Consider the following 23,261-nt stretch of genomic DNA (forward strand, 5'->3'; position numbering starts at 1 on the left):
TAAGTGAAGTTAGCCAATCCCCCCCCAAAAAATGCTGAATGTCTTCTCTGATATAAGGGGGTGACTCAAAATGGGGAAGAGAGGAAGAGCATGGGAAGAAGATTACCTCTACATAGGGAAGAGGGGTGGGAGGGAAAGGGAGGGAGAAAGGGAATTGCATGGATGGTGGAATGAGACCCTCATTGTTATACAAAATACATGTATGAAGATATGGGAGGAAAAAAGAATAGCATTACCCTAGATTAGGTAGAGAGAAATGATGGGAGGGGAGGGGAGGGGAGGGGGTGGGGAGATAGGAAGGATAGTAGAATGAAACAAACATTATTATTACTGTGTGTATATATGTGACTGTATGACCAATGTGATTCTGCAACCTGTATACTCAGAAAAATGAGATATTATATCCCATCTGATTCAAATGTATGATATGTCAAGGTCATTGTACTGTCATGTGTAACTATTAAAAAAAAAGAAAAAAGAAGAGACAGATAATGTAGGTACACAAAGAATTACACAGAGCCTTCTGAGTTACTATAAAACATCTAGATTTTGTCCTAGTAGTAATAGGTAGCTGCTGAAGGATTTAACTGCATTGATTAATATAGAAATGATATTTAAACACTATTATGATTTGAATATGATGTATCTCTCAAAAAGCTCCTCTTAATGTAGGAATGTTCAGAGGTGGAATGATTAGATTATTATGACCTAATCTGTGGATTAATCCATTTGGTAGATTAATAATTTGAAATCACTACTGTACTGGGTGGTAATTGTAGGCTGGGGTTTGACTGGAAGAGATAAGTCACTGGGGGTTGTGCCTTACACCTGATAGTTTATGCTATCTTCCTATTTCTCAGCTTCCCAACTACCATGAGATTAACAGCTTTTTCCTGACTGACATGCCCTTCTGCCATGATGTTCTACCTCATCTTGGGCCCAGAGCAGTGGAGTCAGCTGACCCTGGACTAAACCTCTGGAAATCATGAACCAACATAAACCTTTTCTACTTCAAGTTGTTTCTGTCAGTTATTTTGGCTACAGCAACAAAACACTGGATAACAAAAACACTTTAAAACTGTTTGACTTTAAAGTAAATATATTTTAAAAGGTTGGAAGAAGTTTCATTGTCACCATCTCACTTTATTTTCACAGTCACTATGGGAAATAAGCACACGTATTCTCATGTGTGATTGACATTGGGGTTAACTTATTAAAGTATGGAAAATGTGCTATCAATATGAAGATTTTCAAAGTTTCATTGACTAAACTTAATCTTTTTTTTGGAGGGTAGGGGTGGAGAGTTGGGTATATTAACAATGGCAGATTTTCTAGAGGATTTTAGTTTTTTTCCTCAATTACAAATCTTCCCTTCTTCCTTTTAAAAAAGTACAGACCATTGTGTAGGAGAATTATCCTGTGACTTAAAGCTGTCACTCAAAATGGGCAGTACATCTTAATGAAAGGTGCTAATTGCATTACTATTCTGTGCTACCATAGAAAAACATAGCATGTAGGTATTTTAATAAAAGATACAGGCTATAATTATAGCAGTTCAGTAAATTGTGGGACTTAAGAGTTCTCAGATTCTCCTGGGAAATGAAAAGAGAAAGAAAAGAGTCAATGCAATTGAAGGGATCAGGGCAGGCGTCATGGGGAGGTGAGGAAAGCAAAAGGAGAAAGCCTATGACCTAAAACAGTCTAAGGAGAGAATGGGGAAAATAGGAGAATGGAACCTACTGCTCTTAACAAACACCAAAGGAGCTACATACATGCACACACAATATAGATCCTTTTACCAAGTCCAATTTTCAAAGAGGCTTTTATAATTACAATGCACCCCACCCCATATTTTAAAGAAACAAACCAAGCTTATGATTTGAAAGCCATTTTATCAAGGATATTGAAGGTTAGAGATTGTATACATATAAACTTAAAGCATGAACCAATGCCCCTTAGGTTTGAAACACTCTGAAAACTGAGCTATAACATGATTTTATAGTAACTTCTTTGAGTTTTACTTCTTGATATCCATGTGTAACTTCCATTAACATTAAAGTGCAGATTTATATGTGTTCACCAGTGGGCGTGTTTATCTTTTATTGAAATAAAAGGGTCCAATAGCCACCATTTATTTTAAGAGAATGTAGAAATTGAAGAATAGCATAAAAGTCTTTTTTATTTTAAAAGCCTAATGTTTATTTACTACTCTTCATCAAGATGCCACAGCACTCAAGAAACTTGAACTGATATTCACACAATACATAATAATCACTTGATGCACTAAAAAAAAAGGCAGCTGTTTCTTAGGCTAATCCATGCTACATAATACCGAGGACAGTACATGATAAACACCATAGCCAATTGAAATTGCATAAGCAATTTTAGAAAGTACAATAAAAGACATACAGCATCATTCAATGATAAGTGTTTTCATAAGCAATGGTGAGAGGTGCTAACCCAGGACACAATGGGACCCTCTAAAGGGCACCATGGTGGGGCTCATTCAGATACAGGTCCCCCCATTACCCTTTGTTCTTTTAGCTACAGCTCTCACTCCTTGTTTGTCATTTGAGTGGGGATTTAGTCAGATGAAATTCCTTAGGATTATAATAGGAATTGTTTTGTTAAAAGCCTGGTAACCAATTGAAAATACTAACCTCCTTCCCCCACCACTCCCCAACAATCTTTCTTTTGAATGACCATCAATTGTTTCAGAAAATAAAATATACCTATATTGTATAAAGTTGTTTACCTGCTAGTTACCAGGAAGTATTATTAAGTTTTATTGCTTTAATTACAAAAATAATAAAATAAAATTCATATGCAATAAAAACAGATTATGCAACAAATACCTGTTTTCAAATTGCCTTGGGAGTGTTTATGGAGTGGTTTGGCCTAAGCAATTACTAAAACCAGATTTGAATGCTATTATAAATAGGAATAGGCTTTCCTTACATAACCGGTATTTATATTTATCAATAAAAGCTGAGACTTAAAGCTTGCAGTAATAACTTTGTGGGGAAAGCAGGGCAAATTTATTATCTGTGATCCCTTCTTTATCTCTCCCTATTACATCTGGGACAACTCTGTAGTACTTAGGTGATATGACTAAATCTTATTAGTAGAGGGTTTTTCTATTTTAAGCACAAATCTGGCATTAAAAAAAAATCCCAAAGTAAAAAAAAATTAACATAGCAAATGTCAGGAAATTAAGCAAATTAAAAGATACTGTCAATAGCACACACCACTGTCAAAGGACTAATATCCCCAGTTAAATAGTACCAGGAATGGGTAGTAGTTTTGAAAGTAGATACCAAGGCAAGAGAGACATTTAATGTCAAAGCACAAAAGATATTTAGAATACAATAGCCATTATATTAAGCCATCAGTTCTTTGATTATTCTTTTATCATTTGTATAGCTGACAAAAATGGGTACAAATAACAGTAAAAATCTGTGAGGTTTTCATATTATCAGTTTGTATTGGTGCTAACTATGAATTATAACAAGCAGTACCATAAGTAAGATGAATTTCTAGCTTAATCTAAATACATATTTCAAAGTTAACTTATTTCAAAAAGTATAAACTACAAAATTGTTGATGATATTTAGCATTTTCAAAACAGACTTATTTCTTGTTATTTTAAAACTTTCTCCTTCTATCATTGTTTACATGGCAGGTAGTCAGTATTACAAATTACTCATGTGGAATTATATTGCAATTAGCCTAAAAGAATCATAAATGTGGAAAAAATAATTTTTAACCTCATGTTAGTTTAAAAAAGAAAAACATTTATATGATAATTCCCTTGTTCTTCTGATGCAGAATCTTGACATCATTAAAGGAGTTAGAAGAGAACACTTTGGAGTAAACATTTAATTCCTCAATTTAATAATGTAGATGTGGTTCAGTATAATCTAAAATTAATTTGAAGCTAGTGAAAAAGAAGTATTATTCTACTATGTCTATTTTGTTCCCTCTTATTCAAATATCACAAGTGGTAGTAGCTTCCAGAACAGTATGCACAAAAGATTCAAATTAGATGTCAAAGTTGAATAAGTCAAGTTTGTCTATTATTTGAATGGGATTTAACTAATTTTTTTCTATTAACTACTTTATAGAAAATAATTTTTCTCTTAATAAAACTAACAGCTCTGTAAAATAAACTTCAAAAGTGGTGACAATTTCATAAGCAGTGTGATATTAAAATTGAAAACAAAGAAAATAACAAGTATGTTGGGAAAATTTAGAAGAATCATATAAAGAACATGTTTTGGAGAGGTAAGGATAAATAAGTCAAGTCTTAGCCAAGTCCTGTCTTTCTCTGCACCAAAAAACAAGACAAATAAAAAAATTAAAATGAAAAAAAATCTCTTTTATTCATTTGGCCACAAAGCTGCAATACAAAATGCAAAAGTGGTTTGTTTTCAATTTAGCTGCATTTTTTGATGTTTTACTGCCTGTGGAGTTTTTTCCCTGGAGTACATCCACATTTAAAGAACTACATGTAGAGATGACAGTAGAACCCCTGCTTTGGGTTGGTTTTCTAATAGCCGGGTTGATTTGCAATCATTCATTTATACTCTTTTGCCCACTCTCCATTATTCCTATGAACTGCATAATCAACTGAGGTGAACTAAGTGGACAAAGAAGCAATATGCTTTTGAAATCCTCACTGAGGCATTCACATCCTTTAGAAAAAGAGAATCTCGGAGACTATCCCAGGAATAAAAGAACTTGCATCTACCTTAAAGCTGGAACTTCCCTGCTGAGAGAAACAGGAAGAAATGACTGCATGTAATATCACTGCAGCTGCAATATTTCTGAAGTAGAACACTCAGAAAAGGGCACAAGCTATTAATGTTTCTAGAAACATCACATTTAATTCCTCTGCAAAAGATTTAGCAGCTTAGTGAAAAGGAGCAGCAGAAGGGGCGGCGGGGGGGGGGGCAGCTATGAAAGAATAGTTAGTTCTGCAAGGAAATTTGCTTAAACTAATATTAGAAAGAAAATAATTCAGAAACAGTTGCCTCTAATAATCTCATACCCCAAGGCTAAAAGAAAAGGTCATAGCTAATTGGTACAAAAGCAGCTTTGGACACACAGTTAGGAAATGATACTCTATGATGAATTTCACCCAACCACTACCCTTTTTACCTTCAATTATGCCAGGACATGTACCCCATATTACGGATCCCAGAAGAGAAGCCAGAAGACGTCACACTTCAAAATTGAGCTTCTATTTTCCCCACCCGACATTTAACTTTTATAACCCAAACATCTAGGAGAACAGGACCTATTTGATGGTCAAGAACTGAAGTTAAATAGCAGTTTGAAGTTATGCATAATAAAAGTATTTTTGTATAATTTGATTTTGAAAAATAGCAATCAATCAATGATGCTACTTTACAAGTACCATGCTTCAGTTTAGGTAAACAGATAAATGCACACACTGTAGAATCCCCCTTCTAACTCAAAGTTAAAAACAAAAAAGTAAATGAGCTTGGGTGTTTATTTTCAAGATGTCAGAGAAACATGTTAAAATATCAGTTGGCTTATAAGGGAAGTGCTTTTCATTTTTTTGTTTGTTTTATCTGTCTTAATAATCAAATACTTCACTTGAAATAGTACTTAATTATGACCTGTCCTAGCAGAAACTACTATTTTGTTTTACTGAATGTGAAGAGACTTTTTTTAAAAAAATTACTAAATGTATCAACTGCTCTACTTGTTGAAATCTGCAACTTTTCCTTTTTCATTGAATACATTTTTACCTGTTATGCTGTCAATAAGTGTGCACCACTGTGTGGTTGGAAGAAGTTTCATAAAAATATATTTTCCCCTTTTGAGTTTTTTTTAAAGAGAGTATAATAGAAGTTCATTGGATTAAACAAAAGGAATGAAGGGAAGGGAGGGGGATGGGAACAGGAAAGACAGCAGAATGAATTGGACATAAGAAAGCTATGCTCATATATGAATAAACAACCAATGTAAATCCATATCTTATACATTTACAAGAATAAGAAGTTATCTTCCATGTATGTATGACAAATACATTTTACTGTCATGTATTTCTAAAAAGAAAAATTCAAAATTAGAAAAAAAAAGTGTACAATTTTTTGAGAGTCAGATAATTATGTAAGTCATTTTGCAAATGTCTATACTAATTGATGAAATCACTGGCATAGCAATATAGAAGGTTGCTTGTCTACTTGATGTGTTACATAACATCACAAGCACTTGTAAATCCCAATTATGATGACACAATTTTTAATAAAAGGCTGGGAGCCAAGAGTTCTATCCAGGAATTTTTCTCTATCACTTTTGAACATACTTCATTGATTGTCCTACCCTGCTACTAACACCAGAATAATTTCCCATAAAGTAAGAGAGCATTTATTTGGAGTAGTATGTACTGTCATGTCAGTCTTATCCTCCCCCTCAAATAGACAGAATGCTGAGATGGAACAGAAATAAATAGCCCTCAAACAATGCTGAAGCAACTGTATTTATTTCCTGTTTTTCTCACTCAGTGCTAATGTATGAACTATGTAATTAGGATAATGGACTTGTGAAACAGTTTTGTGAGCAAGATAAATGAATGAACCGGACTGTTCTGAAGCAGGTGGAGGGAAGTGGCAAAGTGGTATGCAAAGGACCCCAAGAAATTAAGAGAAAAATAAAGAGATTGGAAGCCTCAGGATAATCTACACCATACAGAATCTGTATGGGCAGCATTCAGTTTGACCATAATATTTTCTTCTCTGCTTTGTATCTTCCCTTCCCAGAAAGTTTCAATTCTAAATAAGCCATGCAAACTAATCAATAGTATTCATGCCTAGTGAAAAAATATTCAAATTGCTAGATGGCGTATTTTTCTTCCCATTTGTCTTTCCTAGGCTGTATCACACCTGAATTCAACATTTTTTAATATCTCTAATAATGTCCTAAAAATTCATGTTGGAACTTCATTTCTCATTTTATTTTCTATCTTGGCCCCATTACTCACTAATTTGTTATACCAATCACTAAGGATGGGCATTTTCTTGGTGACTTCATGTTGGGGGATTAGAAGATTGTTATTTAAATGAAATTGTGTTGATTGTTAGTTAAATGAAATTGTGTTAATGCACTTGATAGGTGTTGAAGAATTCATTTAAACTTGGACTAAAACAATAAAATATACATAATAGAAATGTTTTTTAGTCCTTTTTCTTTAGGATTCAATAATGTTTATGTTTGGTACAATAAAGTAAAATAGGAAAAAAATTATATATAAAGCACCATTATTTTTCATTATCTCTGTCACTGAAAATAGACCTGATATACACAAATGAGATGATGTCACAAACATGACTAAAATAAACATTGGATTATCCATACAAAATCATACTGCTTACTTATAGGTAAGCTCCACATATTTAAATGTACTCTATTAGTTTATTATGAAACAAAATAAGTATGCACATTTCTGATTAATAGCCATTAGGCTGGTAAACCTCTAATAGGTATTATAATGTTGCAATAAAGGAGAAATCCATGTATAATAGTATTAACTTTCTAAACAACTATATGACAATCATATCTATGCTTTTGTGCTTTTCATTTCTTTGTGTCCAGGATATACATTCACTTTCTAAAACCACTGCAGAGTTGTAAATAATGTATGAAATAAAAAAAAAATCTTGTTCATTGCCCAGAGAGAACTGTATTGCTTGCAGTACACTACATCTGTGCTAGACAAACAATAGAACAGACCAGTAAAGCTAAAATCTCAAGCTAAAACCTTCCCAGGTGGAAAGGGAAAATACCTTCGTGGATACCAGAAGTCCCTCAAACAAACAGTTTAAATCCTTAGAATGTTCCTACATATTAGGAGAAAACCTTAAATTTCAGAAAGATCTGTTCTCCTGAGTAATTCAGCAAGAAAGTTGGAAAAGCAATTAATTACTTAATGCTATTCTAGGAAGATTCACTAACTTCTTTCTGCTTCTGTCTTTCAGAGTTTATTTGCAAAGACTTATGAGAAGATATGTAAAGCTGAAACAAAAGGGCTGTGATTGTCATTCTACTTTTCCTTTATTTTTGCTGGTAGCATTTAGGAATTTTGTCTTCTAAATAGCTAGGTGGTAGTGGAACAAACTGGGATTGAAGGTAAGAATGACAAAGAGGTGGCAGTCAAATGCAAGCACAAAAGAGGTAAGAGTAATGACATATAGTTATATTTAGTTTTTTATATAAAGTTGGCACTTTTCTTCACTTATGAAGCCTAAACATTACTGAATAGAAAGGTCATGTGAAGGTAACATACATAGGGCATTCGAGTTTGCCCATAAAATAAACTCAGCTTTAATGGAATTCCATTTACTATGATGTAGAATGAAATTTCTATTTCCTTCATCCCTCAAATTTCAAACTTCAGAGATAGCTTTCAGTACAATAAATTGAAAAGTCTTTCTTGTAGATTCAATATTTTTTGATAATTGTGAAGTATTCACCAAGCAGTTATCAAGAGCATATACTATATTGAGTTATGTGCTAGATGTTGAAAATAAATCACAATCTTTTAATGGCAATATACAGTTATAATCTTTGTAGTATTTTAAAAATTTGTATCATCTGTATCTTGAAGAGTGTTGACATTGACCATAACCTTAAAAGCTTTCCTGGGAAAATGGACTGTGTTACTTAGGCTCACTTTTTTTTTGCAAATGCAAAAGGTACTGATAAATTATCAAAGAACATCCCCACTGTCCTGGACCTTCCTCCCTCCCATCTTCCCTTTCTTCCCTCTTTCACTTTCTCCCCCTATTACTTTATGGGGCACAAGGAAAGGGACAAACCAGAGTGACGCTCAAGTTTTAATACATAAAAGATACATATCCAAAGGTATAACAGAAATTGAAGGGCCAGGAGTACATTCAATTTGCAGGTGAATCCAGCTTGTTTGGCCACTGGGCCAGCAGATGTAACTGCTGAAGAGAAAGCAGAGCTTACATTTTTTAACTTGTTTAAGGAAAATGCTAATATGAAAATGCTAATATACCAATGTGTCCACATTAGAAAAATGAACCCATAGTCAAGGCCACCAAGTAAAACAATTATTTTCTTTAAGTTGTGAAAGCATTTCATTTTCTAGAAAAGTTTAGGTCCTTATGGCAATCTGATTAATACCTTGTCAGTTTTTGTAGTTGCAAATGCACAAAGTGTCTGCTTACTGATATCACAAACTTGACAAATAGGGTCCCAACCATTTATTCCTGACTTGAAGGTTTGTTAATAATCAGGTAGTTGTGTGAGCTTAGCTCCCAACATTAACATGTCCATGAATTATTGACATGGATTTAAAACTACTAAGAGAAATGTTCTGCTGCATAATAATTGCTTGTTCTAAGTTTTCCCACATTCCAATATCTAAAGGAAGCCTGCTATATTCACTTTCTCATAAAAATCAACTGGAATTGACCTTATCTCCTACTGGCCTACAGAGATCACCAATGAAGAAATGTGCAGCAGAGCTGATTATATTGTTAGTTGAACAGACAAGCAAAAAATGATTGAAATTTCTACAGAGAACATCATCAGTGCTTGCTTAGAACAATTTTGCATATAAATAGCACATAAATGGTCTATTTTCAATTTGTTCACTAGTTGACAAAGAAAGATCAAGGACAGTCTACATAGCAATCTTCTGTTTCTAGCATCTTTAATGCAAACCTAAATCTTACTAATCAATACATATGTATGTGTTCCAAAAGTAAAACTTCGTGAAATGAGATGAAGGCAAAACAAAACAAACAACAACAACAACCAAGCAAAAAATCATATAATGAACACAGACACACATCAATTACAAGATTCTAAGTTAAATGGTTTTAAAAATTAACAGCATTTTAGAACTCAGTGCAATCTGACATCTACACCATCTCTCGCCTCCCTACCTCAATATACTCATCTAGTACTGCTTTTGCTAAGGTGAACCAAAGAATTCCTGATAGTTAAATCTAATGGATCATTTTCAATGCTCATTTTATTGATACTCTCAATTACATCTGATGCTACATTTTTTCTTTGAAAAGCTCTACTCATTTGGCCTCTGTGATACCACACTGACTTTCTTCTCATCTTCTATGTTCAAAATCAATCCTTTCATGTTCTCTTTTATGGGCTACAGCTTCCAAACTAATTCTATAAATGGATAGTTTTCTATTTTGTAGGATATTAAAATCACCCAAATAAATTTTAAAGTATGCTGCTACCCAGGTTTCAACCCAACGGACTTTGATTTGATTGGTTCAGAGAGAAATTAGATGTATTTTTTAGAAGTACCTCAAAGTGATTTCATGGTGGGGCCAGGGCTGAGAACCAGTGTGTCCCATAAATGTTTTCTCCTGAGTTCTGTCTTTGTTCCACTGTTCTATTCCTTCTTCTCAGCTTATCTCACCCACTCTCATATTTATAACCATCATCTCATCTCGGTCATATCCCTGAGACTACTGGTATTCACTGACTGATTATTGTCAAGGAGTAATCAAAGAGTAATCAAGCTAACTCACACTGCTGACAACACTATGTGGCTGGCCTATGGAGTGTTTGATTTGCCTCTTCCCCGCCATCTCCTTTCTTTACATATGTACTATAACCGACCCACCCCTGACTTTCACCACTTGCAAACCAGTCAATTCTATAATTAATGAAGATTTTCTAAGGATTATTCCCATAGTTTTTGCTGCCTTCTGCACTTTGCTCCCTCCTCCAGGTTCTGCCCAGTTAATTGAAGAATATCTCTTTTGTATCCCAACCCATTCTTTCCTGGGGGCCACAACTGATCTTCATTTTAACTTATGAGAGTTAAAGACAGTTAAAGCTCTGCTTTGGAAGGGAATGAAACACACATTACATAACGAGTGAGAAAGTGCTTTCTTCCATGTGTAACACTAGGTATTATAGACTGATAAGGTTTTTAGCTGCACCATGCATTGTATGCTCAATAAACATGACTGAATTAAGGGGAGGTGGTCACATATGTGGACGAAAAATCAGGCATAATAATCAAATATGGCAACTTCATGTAAGATCTTTGAAAGCACTGAAAGTTTCCTGTCATAATCTCTTATAAAGATAAAATTTATCTTTCCATTCTCCTTACTTCCTTTCTTCAAACCTCAGCATTCAAGGTACAAAAGACATTCTTCCTCCTTTAATCCATCAGAGCTCTTTTCTGCAACAAACTTTCTATCATTGCCATCATACCCCTTTATATTTCCACCCTGTGTGTTTGCCATTTTCTTTTATCTAAAATGCATTTTCCCTCCTGTTCTCTCACACACAAACTACTATTCTTCCTTGAAAACACAATTCACAAGCTACTTTCATCATGAAACTTTTCTTGAATTCTCTAGGCAGTTTTAGCACTTTCTGCACACTCATAGTATTTATATCATATATAGTAATCCCTCCATTTCAATGGGTTCTGCATCTGTGTATCTAACCAACCATGGATTAAAAATAATGAAAAATAGCATCTATAATAAACTACAGACATTTTTCTTATATTCCTTGAATAATGTAACAACTAAACATTTACATTGTACTAGGTAGAAGTAATCTAAAGATTATTTAATGTATCTGGGAGGTAGAAGTTATCTGAGATCATGTCAAGTATATGGGTAGGAGGATGTGCACAGATCATATATATGCCAATACTTCACCGTTTCATATGACTTGAACATCCACAGATTTGGGTGTCCACTGGGGATCTTGGAACCAATCCCTAGACCATTGTAAAGCTCTGGCATTGTGAAAGCTTGTGGTATATACCATTGTGTCTTGACCCCTTTCTATTCTCAAATGGTAAATTATACCTTCTCATTTATATTGTTATCTTGCTGATACATACAAGTGGGATCATGTGAAGGATGAGAGTATATGTCTTTCCCATGAGATTCTGTGTTCTTGAGGGCAAGAACCATTCTTTAATCCATCTTTGCATTCTAGGGTATTAGCACTGTTGTCAAGCCACTAATAGTTGATCAGTTGACTATTATTGGATGAATGCCATGATTTTGTTTGTGTATTTGTTTGCATTACATTTTTGGTTGATTTTAACTGTGCAGCAGAACATAATGAATACACTTTAGACTAAAGGGTGTTTGGTGGGCTAGCATAGGATTTCAGCATTTACAAAGTAAAAACTGAGGAAATTCATGGGGGAGAGCTCATCCTGAGGAAGAAAGACCTAAACAGCTTAGAATGAATGATCAGCTTGGCTTATTAATAACAAAACAATAATAAGCAGAAGGGCATCAAGGAATGAAGATGATACTGAGTGCTACATGGAATTTGCCATGGGCTTATCTTTGGACCTTGCTTAGTGGGGCCATATCCTAGAATATCAAGAGGGCTGTAATTTAAAACTGTTTCTACAAAAAAATGCCTGTAAGACTTTGAGACATAAGCAGTACTACTTTGGTACACAGCTGGAGTGCCTCCCTAAAAGAAGACAGAAGTACCTCCCATATATACTTTGCCCAAGACCACTGTAAAGCTTTGGCATTATGAAAGCTTCAGGATCCCAGATGCAACAGAAAGCAGCAGGCATGAAATACATGGTATTCTAGGCAGAAGTGGAGGAACAGTAGTGGGAGATTGTCTTTATTTCTGAAATGCTCCCTGAGAACTTCCAGAAATGCTTCAGAGGTCCTGAATGTGTATGAGGAGACAACAGCCAGCACAATTGGGGTTCTGTTATTTATGCGAAGTAGAGAGGCCTGGTGAAATGTGAGTTTTGTTTTGTTGGGAAGTTATTTTTTCTATAATACTTAGAGTTTGTTTTTCCCTCTGTGGTATATACCATTTTGTCTTGTCCTCTTTCTATTCTCAAATGGTAAATTATACCTTCTCATTTATATTGTTATCTTGCTGATACATAAAACTGGGATCATGTGTCTCCTGAGTTTCTTCTGTTTTCTTAAATTCAGGTTTCTTGGTTGCCCTATGTGGTTCTAAAACCAAAAATACTTATTCTGTTTCTTGGTTTCATTTCTTCATAATGTTTCTCTTGTGAGTTGTATGAATGGCTAGAACTATAGACCAAAATCCAGTCTTAGCCCAAATAGCTAAGTTAGATATGTACCTATTGCTGAGAAGCCCATTTATATTTCTTTATAGTAGGCAAGGAAAGAAGTCATTGGCTGGGGGACAACAAGCAAGCTCTAAGTATCTATAGTTATCTAGTAATAAAACTCATGTGGAGTTGTGCATTTGTATTTTAGGTGTGGTTCTCACTCCTGTGAGGTCTTTCTTTATGTGCTTATTTTCCCTATATTTGATCTTATAATGAAAAAGTAAGGAATATTGGTGGGCAATTCTTTACCACATGGATTATAAACATACAGGACTTATTACCTTAAGTGGTGATAAAGAGAGTCAAGAAGAATTTATCAAAGTTCATAGATAAAAATTCATAGACACTAGGTCTATACTAGGTTGTTAAGGGAAAATAAGATGTTCCTTTCACCCACCAAACTTTTAGAAAGAATAGTCTATATGCTAAGAACACAAAGGAGAGAGGAGAAAAGTTGGGGGGAAGTTCCTGTAACTTCCATGCTTCACAGGTACATTATTCCTATCTTTATTACAGAACACTGCATTCTAATTCGATCATACAGTTTATATTCACACTTCCTTGAACAGTATATGAGCTCTTCAAGACAAATATCCTCTTTGGTTTTGCATCCTCAGCACCTAAACCAGTATATGGCACTGAGGAGGCATTCAATAAAATTATTTAAATGTTGAATGAATACTATCTATCTCCATAGTTTCACCATCTACTCACTGTGGAGCTCCTACATTCTGGCTCTTAGTTACATTATAATATTGAAGTGACATTCTTTACAAAGGAATTAGAAAGCTCCCAAGTAGAAATCACTGGGGTTTATCCTTTTTGATTCCACTATATAATATGTCATTGTTGAAAATGCCTACCCTTTCTGCCTTCTGAATACTTTTGTCTTTCTTTGCTTCCAGGACAATGTCTGGATTCTCCTCCTACCTGTCCAACTGGCTTTTGACAGTTTTCTTCTTTGCTTTTAGCTCCTAAATGGAAGAATTTTCAAGGTCCTATCTTTGACTCTCTTGTCTTGTTAATAATCCCTCCAACAATCTCTTTCATTTCACAAAGTATAATCAGAATGCTTAAGTACCCAACCACTTCCTTATGAAATCTATACTCATATTTCTAAGAACCTTCTGTAAATCTTGATTTTGATGCTCTGCTACCACTTTCCAGTTTAATTTGTCCCCAAATGAATTTATCTTCTACTACCACCATTCCTTTTCCTGATCTTAACAGTTTAGTAACCTACTTGTCCTCCTAGTCACCTGAACTCAAAACCTTAGAGTTATCTTTGACTTTTAGATATTCTTCTCTCTCTATGTTATCTCCTTTAACAATGTGCCTGTAGATTCCTACTTCATTTCTTACACACCTATAGCTTAAATGTCATAATGCACAACTTTGATCATCTTCCTATGGCTGAAAAACCTCCATTAGATTCCTCTGCCTAAAGAAATACATGCTACACCTAGTGTCTCATTTCAGTATTTAATGATGTGGCACCAGCTTCCACTGTTGAAATCTCTATTCATCCTGCAAAACCTTTTCTTCCATGATTATCTTTCTGATATACTCAATAAAGCATGTTATCTTCCTTCTTTGAACTTATGTAGTATGTTATTAACACCTTTTGCTTTCTTTTATCTTCTGCCTTATTTTGTAGTCTTTCTGTACTTTTTATCTTTCTTACTAGACACAAGGGTTTTATAACTAAGGAAATCTTATCTTTATTATTTCAGCATCTTCCATCTCATCTAGCATAGTTCCCTTCATAGGAACTATGCTCTTAAGGGAAACAGCACACTGAGCTGAATGGGAAGTAGACAATATTTGGGAGCTCTTTCTAACTTATCTAATGTTACGGTCTTGGGGAGGGGGAACAGGCCCAGTGTAGAAAGATTTGTTAAAATTTAGGCAAGTAATCATATCATTGTTTAATATATTGATTTGCTAATAAAAATACAGACTATTACCTCATTTTGATTAAATCCATAATTGAAAACATTCCAATTAGAAACACAATGGTTGAGCTGTGTAAATACAGTAATTTCCTCTGTAACTGATAATAATGGAAATGGCAAGGAGAACAGAGTACATCCTTGCTGTTTGTGCTAGACTCTGATGTGAAACTTTTTGGTCTATTTTTTTGTATTTTACTTCCCTTGGGGAAAATTCTATTCTTCATAATTTTGTTTTTCTGTTTTTATGTCATCATGTTGAAATGGAAGTTATTAGAAAGGAACAAGGATTCTTGTGTTGAGCAGGGGAAGGGTAACAATACCAAATCCAATGGGAACTTGGAAAGGAATCAAATAAGGTGACTAAGAAAGCAAAAACAACAGGGGACCTTCATGAAAAGATGACTTAGCTAGGAAAGATCTAGATGAGGAGGAAATCTCTAAAAGTCCCTGTCTCTGCCACTTCTATAAAAGAGGCAAGCAGACAGAAGAAGTTTTGAAGACTTATGAACTCTGTGCCTTCCCCTCCCCTTCTCTTGCTTCCTGTTCTACTGATGTCCAAGATGTTTACTAACTGTTGCCACTGCCTGTATGCTGGTTTCTTTTTGCCTCTGCATATTTGCTGTGGCTGTTGCCAATCGGAATGACTGCTGTATTTAAATGCACCATTTTTGACCCTATGTGTTAATTGGGGCAATCTAGCTACAAACCAAAAATAACAATTTAGATGACTTGGAATTAGTACTATAAAATTATACAGTTTGTGAATGTATCCTTGGTGTTTCACAGTTGATGACACTGCATTCCCCAGAGTATCAGGCTCAGGAAACCCCCAAGGATTGATCTCTCTCCAGTACAGCTTTTCTAGAATCAGTATGAGGTGTGAGACTTATCAGGAAGGGGCCTTAACAAATGTGTAGTTTTAAAATAAGCAGACTAGAAAGATTACAGCAGTCCTTTTATGGCCCAGAATAACATGCTTTTACTTATTGATACAAAAATTACTATTTCAATTCAGCTTTCACTGACTATTATTGTTGTGATAGTTCAACAAAGAGAAGTGAAGGTTTTTATTGTCCTTAAGAGATGGAAGGTATTCTGAAACCATGGTAGAACATCCTCACTTTTCAAAGACTGAGGATAGGTGGCATGGTTGCCTCATAGTTGTAGAGTAGTAGTTCTCTGGCATTCTGCCAGGCAAGTATACCTTAAAAATTTTATTATAAACGTAAAAATACAGATTTCCATGTTCTTCTCTCCAATCTTTGACTCTTTTTTTGGCTACTTTCAATTTCTTCATATATATAAAAAGCAGTCTTGTGTTCTATCCAAAACACTTCTCTCCTCTACATGAAATCTTATCTTTAGGCTAATCTTGACAGAGCATCCATGAAGGGAATAGATGGAGTGTTATCTATTATCCCTCAGGATTCACCCAAATGTGAAAAAGATTTATATAACTTAAATTTGCTTCCATCATGAACTTCACCATTGCCAAAAGCTTTCATGAACAACTGCACTGGGTTCTACTTCTCTCACTAGTTTGTTCAATTACAATGGTCTTGGAAGCTATGAATTTCCATTCTTATAACATAATAACTGCTGGATCAAAGAAAACTTTCTGAAGTATAGGCTATCCAAGTCAAATATTGCTAATTTAAATTAAGTAGTTTACATATTTACTAGTAATTTTTCATTTATTTCTCCAATATAGTGTCATAGCCCATGAGGAAGACTTTTAAAATCAACAGACCTAATTTCCTCCTCTACTTTAAGAAAGAAATGCACTGAAAACATAAAACCTCATGGTGGAGGCGGAGAGTTAGGACTCCTTGGATTTTCCTGAGAGGAACTATTATTTACTCAGCCATAAGGTATGAATAGATAAGGAAGCCAACTTTCTAGTTGCACTTGAGTGAGAGAAGTTTTATTTTGCTACTTTTGTGTTCTTCCCCCCTCAGACCAATTTTCACAGTGCACCTTTATCTGTTATCAATCAATTACACTCATAAAAAATTGTTTCAGTGCTTTGTGATTTTTTGAGGGTCTTGAATTATCTGTGACTCTTCTTCCTTTATTAACATGGACTACAGACTATTATTTATATTACTGTACTACAAAAGCAAAATGGCCTTTAGAAACGGGCACTGTCTCAGTTTCCTTACCTGTGAATAGCTTGAGGCCAATTATTTTTTTATGATTTAATTACACTCATGGTTTTAAACCACCTTCCACCCAAACCACATGTTCATAAAATAACAATTAAATATTTAATATTAAACACAGTGGGAGTCCTTATATTTGATATATTTGCAAAGTGTACAGTTATTTGAAGATACATTTAGTGAGCTGAAATTTGCAATCATGTAGATATAGATGCCTGCTGAGATTTCACACATGAAATGAGATCGACTGTTTAAAAAAGCCTGTATGGGAAAATTTCATTATTTTTCTTTTTTTGGAAGGCATGGGGTACTTGGCTCTGAACATTCAGATTTGATAAGACCATGTGAACTAGAGTAGATATTACCTGGATTCCTTGGAATCCGCTTTCTGCGGTCTCGGAATGCTGCACCTGATTGTAGGGCTTCTAGAAGATTATCCATCACACCAGTCTCATCACCCTCTGGAGGAAGGAAGAAATCGGAATTAATCTTGGAGCAATTAAAGTTAAACTACAGGAAAATAAAGGGAAAAACTCCTGTCAGATTTACATAATACCACTAAATTAAAGACATATATCTGTTTTAACATAATGGATCCTGTCAGTTTCTGGCACCACAGACTACTTTGCTTATTACGCACCATTAATCAAAATTCATGCCAATCCCATTGCTCTTTCAACTTAAAGACCTTGTCTTTTGTATTATTGATGACACGCTCAGTATGCAAATAAACAGTAGCTGATCAGCTACTGCTGCCTTCCTGTTAAGATTCTTATAAGATATTCCTAAGCAAGAAACCACTGACCCGGCTTAATGCAATCAATGTGCAGGGCACAATTTGATGAAGCGGAGTTACACAAGGTTAAATACTGATTGTATTAATACCTTCAGCATTCAACCATCATCTGTGATTATCTCAAAAGACACTATTTGCAAAACACATTTGCATTCAATTCCTACCTAATCCATATCCTATACTCATTTTGAAATGCTGACATTGTATAAAGAAAAGGTGATCACATTATCTGAAAGGCCACATTCTACATTTGAGAGACATCAGCCAAAGTCTAATTTCCTTTTCAAAATGTTGTCCTGTGCTTAAACTCTTCCTCTGGGAAAAAACTGTTAAGAAGCCATGAGTGGAATACTCAAAAGATGTTCATAGAAATCCCTAACAGAAATAACATTTAAAATATTTTGTCTTACTCTTATTTTTAACAACTGTGGTAATCAAACACACTTTTAAGATTTGTTAGAGCATTTTTCTCAAGGTGTCAGTTACCAAAAACTCTATTAAGCTGTGGGAAATCCACAGGGAACTGAGCATTCTCATCCCAAATGGCTAACTGATGAAAATGAATTTAACTAGGGGGCTACTTTGAGCAGTAGCTAAATATGTGTGTCTTGGGTAGAAGATATTTTAGGCAGGATGGCTAAGAGGAGAAGGGAGGTGTGAGGGAGAAGACATTGTTTCTGATGTCACTCCAAAATTAAATCAAAATCCTTCTTTGGGGGTATCAGATTAACTAAGGGGCATCAAATTAACTATGGGGTATCAGATCATAGAAAAAAAATCTCCTATGGGACAAGAGCAAGCTAAAATAATTTGACTTGAGACTTCTTCAATGTTATAATAATTTATTCTATTAAAATAAATTATCTAGAACAGGATATTAAATACAAAACACAGGGAAACACAGAGGTTCTCAGGTCCTACATTTGGTGAAAATAGGACAAGACAAGTAGAGCCCCAATGACTAAATATGAAAAGAGAATTTATTGTGTACTTTTAATATTCAGTAAGGTCTCAGACACATGTGAACCATTACCTGTTCTTTTCAATAGAAAGAAAAGAAGAATTGAAAGAAGGTGGACAGGCTAGAATGCACCAGGGAGAATTAAATTTTATGAAGTAGATACTTTATATTTGTTATATCTTTAATTTAGAGATACTGAAATGCAGTTTTCACATGGCTGGCGTACAAAGGTGCCCAGGTGTGAACCCAGATCTATCAGGGAATAAGACTAGCTGCCCATCCTTTTTTTTTTTTTTCAGTCCTGGGGATTAAACCCAGGGCCTCAAGCATGCTAAGCAAGGGTTCCACAACTAAATTACAGCCCTGGTCCCGAGAAAGCCCGCTCCACACAATAGCTAGCATAAATTGAAATGGACAAAGCACATGTTAGCCAGATCATAATTCTATGATACAGGATTTGAACACTACCCTAATGTCAGTACTATCTAATTGGTATATAATGAAGATCACAAATGCAAGCCATATCACTTTGCATATTCTGGCAGTCATATTAAAAAAATTAAAAACCCTAAAAAATTCATTTCAATATATTAAGTAAATAGTGAAATAAATATCTACAAAAATTAGTGATATATTTTACATTCCTTTTATCAGATTAAGTCTTAGAATTGTAGGTGTCCTTTGACATACCGCAATTCATATTATATGAATTTCAGGTGCTCATTAAGTGCATGTAACTCATGGTTACAGTACTGTATAGCACAGATAAAAATAATACAAAGTGAACTGATCAGATTTATACTTTAGAAAGACTTGCTGGGTGGCATTATAAAGGATAATAATATCTCCAATAGAAGACAGGGGAAGTTTCAGGAGCAAAGCATAATCATCTAAATAAAACATAAAATCTTGAAGTAATGAGAAACCAGAGAGAAAAGACAGATATTTTGAAATTATTATTATGACAAGTAGGACTTTGCTGGGGAGAGGACAGATTGAGGAGGAGGGAAAGGATTCTAAATGACCAGGGATAAACAGTTTGAGCAAAGGTGATTAGAAATTACTAATTAGAAATTACTAATTACTAAATTACTAATTAGGAATTACTACTAGAAATTCCTAAGTAATAGCTATACAGGGATAACCAGCAGGAACCTGAATATATGGGTGTACAACCGAGAAATGTAATGTGGGTTGGAACTAAAGATTTCTGTGTCATCTGAAGATGGATGAGATTACCCTGACATAGTGTATCAAAAGGAGAGTGGGAGGCAGAAAATGCAATTCTGGAGGACCTCAAATTTTTAAACACCTTGAAAACTTTTTAAGTGACAAGTAAAAACTATATGTATTTCTGGTATATAACATGGTGTTTGAGTAAATGTATATGCCAGGACATGGCTAAATAAAGCTATTTAACATGTATTACCTCATAATTATTTTGTGGTAAAACACTTAAAATCTACTTTCTTAGCAATTTTTAAGTATATAGTATGTGACTATTAACTGTAGCCATCATGATGCACACAATAGACCTCTTGTATTTATTCCTCCTGTCTAAATGAAATTAATGTCATCTGACCAACATTGCTGCTTGAAACTTCACACATGGCCTAGGACCACAAATTTTAATAGGCAGTAAGGAAAAGCAGAACTACAAAGAAGGGGAAGAAATTTTCAGAGATATACAAGTATAAACAAGATAGAAGACTAGCGTAAGTGAATTTCATGTAGCCTTGTAAAAGTGGCAATTATAAAGATTATATAAAAATGAATATATATAAATAAGTGGATAAAAAAATTCAAAGCAGTATATATTTATGGTTTACAAGAAATAAATGCAAACATAAAATACTTTATAACATAAGGACATTATGGATGTTGTTTTCTTAAAGTTCTTTAATGGGATTATATTATGATTAGACTAAAAAGTAGGAAATAAAAAAATATGACAGAAAATTTAAAAATAAATCCCTTTGCTCAACTTAGTGAGTGCCACCTGACAACACTTAGCAAAACGCTTCTAGGCTATCATCCTTTTCTTCATTATTATAGCCCCTCCCCAGCCAGGAGCCTTTTTAGACATCTGTTTTCCTAATGAACCCTACAGTCAAAATTTAATGTCATAGATGTACTGTATATCTGTTGTTGTACTGTGACCCTTTGGAGGACCCCCAAACCTTTGCAATAACTAAGATTTTTTTTCTATCTATCTTCCCAAGAACCAACATTCATCACCTTGGGGTTTCTAGTGCCCCTGCCAAATATACATGTTAGGTGGTTCTGCTAAAAAACAAACAAAAAAACTGTTTGTAAATATCACATATGTGTTATACAAAATAACTATGAGCATATTCAAGGAAAGAAATGTGAGTATCAGTTCATTACTTTTTCCTTTGCTTCATTCATAAGTTTTGAAAAAGCTGAGTGATTTTCATGAAATATTGAACTCTACTGAATCAAATTTTATGAATACAATCATAGGATTGCTTTATATTTTAGTGAATCTCCCTAACACAAAATGGAAGCCAACATGATCATTTGAAGATTGAAATTCATTTTGAATGAATTTCAGTGAAATTTGATCTATGATCAAATTGTGTTTTGACAATTTGATTGGTTTACTTAGAATTTCCAGTTTAATAGAATCATGAACATTTACTTACATGTGACTAGCTTTGTTTGGTCTATAAGTTTAAAATTTAAAAAAAATAGTTTTAAGTGTTTTTTATCATTTAAAGTAAAATAAATTTATAATTTTATCAAACACATATGGAACGATGTACCTTCTTACAACTTATAATACCTATTATACTGAGTGAAAGAATATGAAGGAAAAACTTGGTGATGCTTTTCAGCCACTAAAATGATTAATACATGGGCATGGCTGAGAAGTAATGATTCAGAGGCCACTTCATAAGCTTTCATTCCAAAATTAGTTCCTGAGCTCTGTGTGAGCTGCTTATCACTGGATAAAATTAAAGGCATGGGTTGAACCTTCTTTTTCATGTTTCCCACAGTATTTATCATTCAGTAGATGTTGAATGCCTCCTGATCTCAATTTAAAGTGTCAACATTTACCTATGTTTGCTGACTTAATTTCCCCAAAAGAGTTTGGAGAGGCTACAGATTAAAAATAGAACCGGGTAATTATCTCTCTTATACTTTTGTGCAAGACTACTTCCTGATGGCTAGCACATACTTATGTAGGGACAATTTTCTGTGGATTTTTCACATTTCTATACATTTTACAAACAGAGGCACTGGTGGCCTTTGTTCTGGACTATCCTTTCAAGGACATTTTTATAGAATATAATCTTTTGAGACGGCTTAGTGCCTCTATCCAGTGTAAAGGGTAGATCAGTCTGTTTTGAAGATAGGTTATACCCCTCCTCACCTCCAGGGTGAATACCAAGTAGGTTTGCTTTCTTACAAAAGATTAGGGTTTTCTTAGCATGGGATTCTTCATCATTGACACAAACCCACTGTGTTCAGCATCCACCTAGCCACAACTTTACACCATTCTATGGGAATTGGAAGGCAATAAAAAGCAATGCAAACATGAAACTCATTCTGCTTGCTATACCATGAATAATAATGGAATTCTATGTCTCTGACCCAGGAGTCTTGTGTCCTAGGTCAACATCCATTAAACCGAGGCAGGCTAACTTGTTAGCATGTAAAAATATCTGAACTCTTCAGTGTTTGAAACTATACTTCCTTTTAATCAAATATTATTAATTAGAATAACACTTATTATTCTAGAGACTTAAGTGCCTTCCTTTATCAAAAACCCCACTCCATATCACTAGACTTTGAAAACTACTAAACTAAAGCCAATAGAGGTCGAGTATCCTTTTTTTAATCTGAAATGCTTTGAAGCAGAAGTTTATCAGATTTCAGAGTTCATCTAGTTTTAGAGTATTTGCCCTGATTTTTACCAGTTGAGCATCCCTAATTAAAAACTCAAAAACTTTTAAAAATGTTTCAAATTTTGGAGTATATAAGTTTTTAGATTTTTAGTTTACTGCACTATAAAATCTATTTTATAAAATCCTAAAAACCTGGGCATAATTATGGTTTTAAATAACTATTATAATAACCTTGAATTCTCAAATGCGTAATTAAAATTTCTGCAAAAGTTGAGCTGCCAAAGTTGAAGAAAGTTTCTATCAACAAGTAAGTGTTTGTTGACCCCCCCCCCCAAAAAAAAAAGCAAAAAGCTTCTTAGTGAGGGCAGGACCCTTCTATATGAGCT

General features: G+C 34.3%; 1 protein-coding gene across 9 annotated transcripts in view; it reads right to left on the minus strand.

The window, feature by feature from the left end:
- Positions 1-23,261, minus strand: part of Diaph2 (diaphanous related formin 2) — an 831,690-nt gene that overhangs the window by 128,442 nt on the left and 679,987 nt on the right. For 6 of the 9 annotated variants that reach the window (XM_048797310.1, XM_048797302.1, XM_048797304.1 and 3 more), the window contains one exon: positions 17,612-17,707. In XM_048797310.1, coding sequence (XP_048653267.1) covers positions 17,612-17,707 — 96 coding nt within the window. Of the gene's footprint in view, positions 1-7,199; positions 8,976-17,611; positions 17,708-23,261 lie in introns of those variants that run through there. The other 3 variants (XM_048797299.1, XM_048797301.1, XM_048797300.1) reach the window with 1 other exon arrangement.

The sequence above is a fragment of the Marmota marmota genome, unplaced genomic scaffold (assembly GCF_001458135.2).
Source record: "Marmota marmota marmota unplaced genomic scaffold, marMar, whole genome shotgun sequence".
In the NCBI taxonomy this organism is placed as follows: domain Eukaryota; kingdom Metazoa; phylum Chordata; class Mammalia; order Rodentia; family Sciuridae; genus Marmota; species Marmota marmota.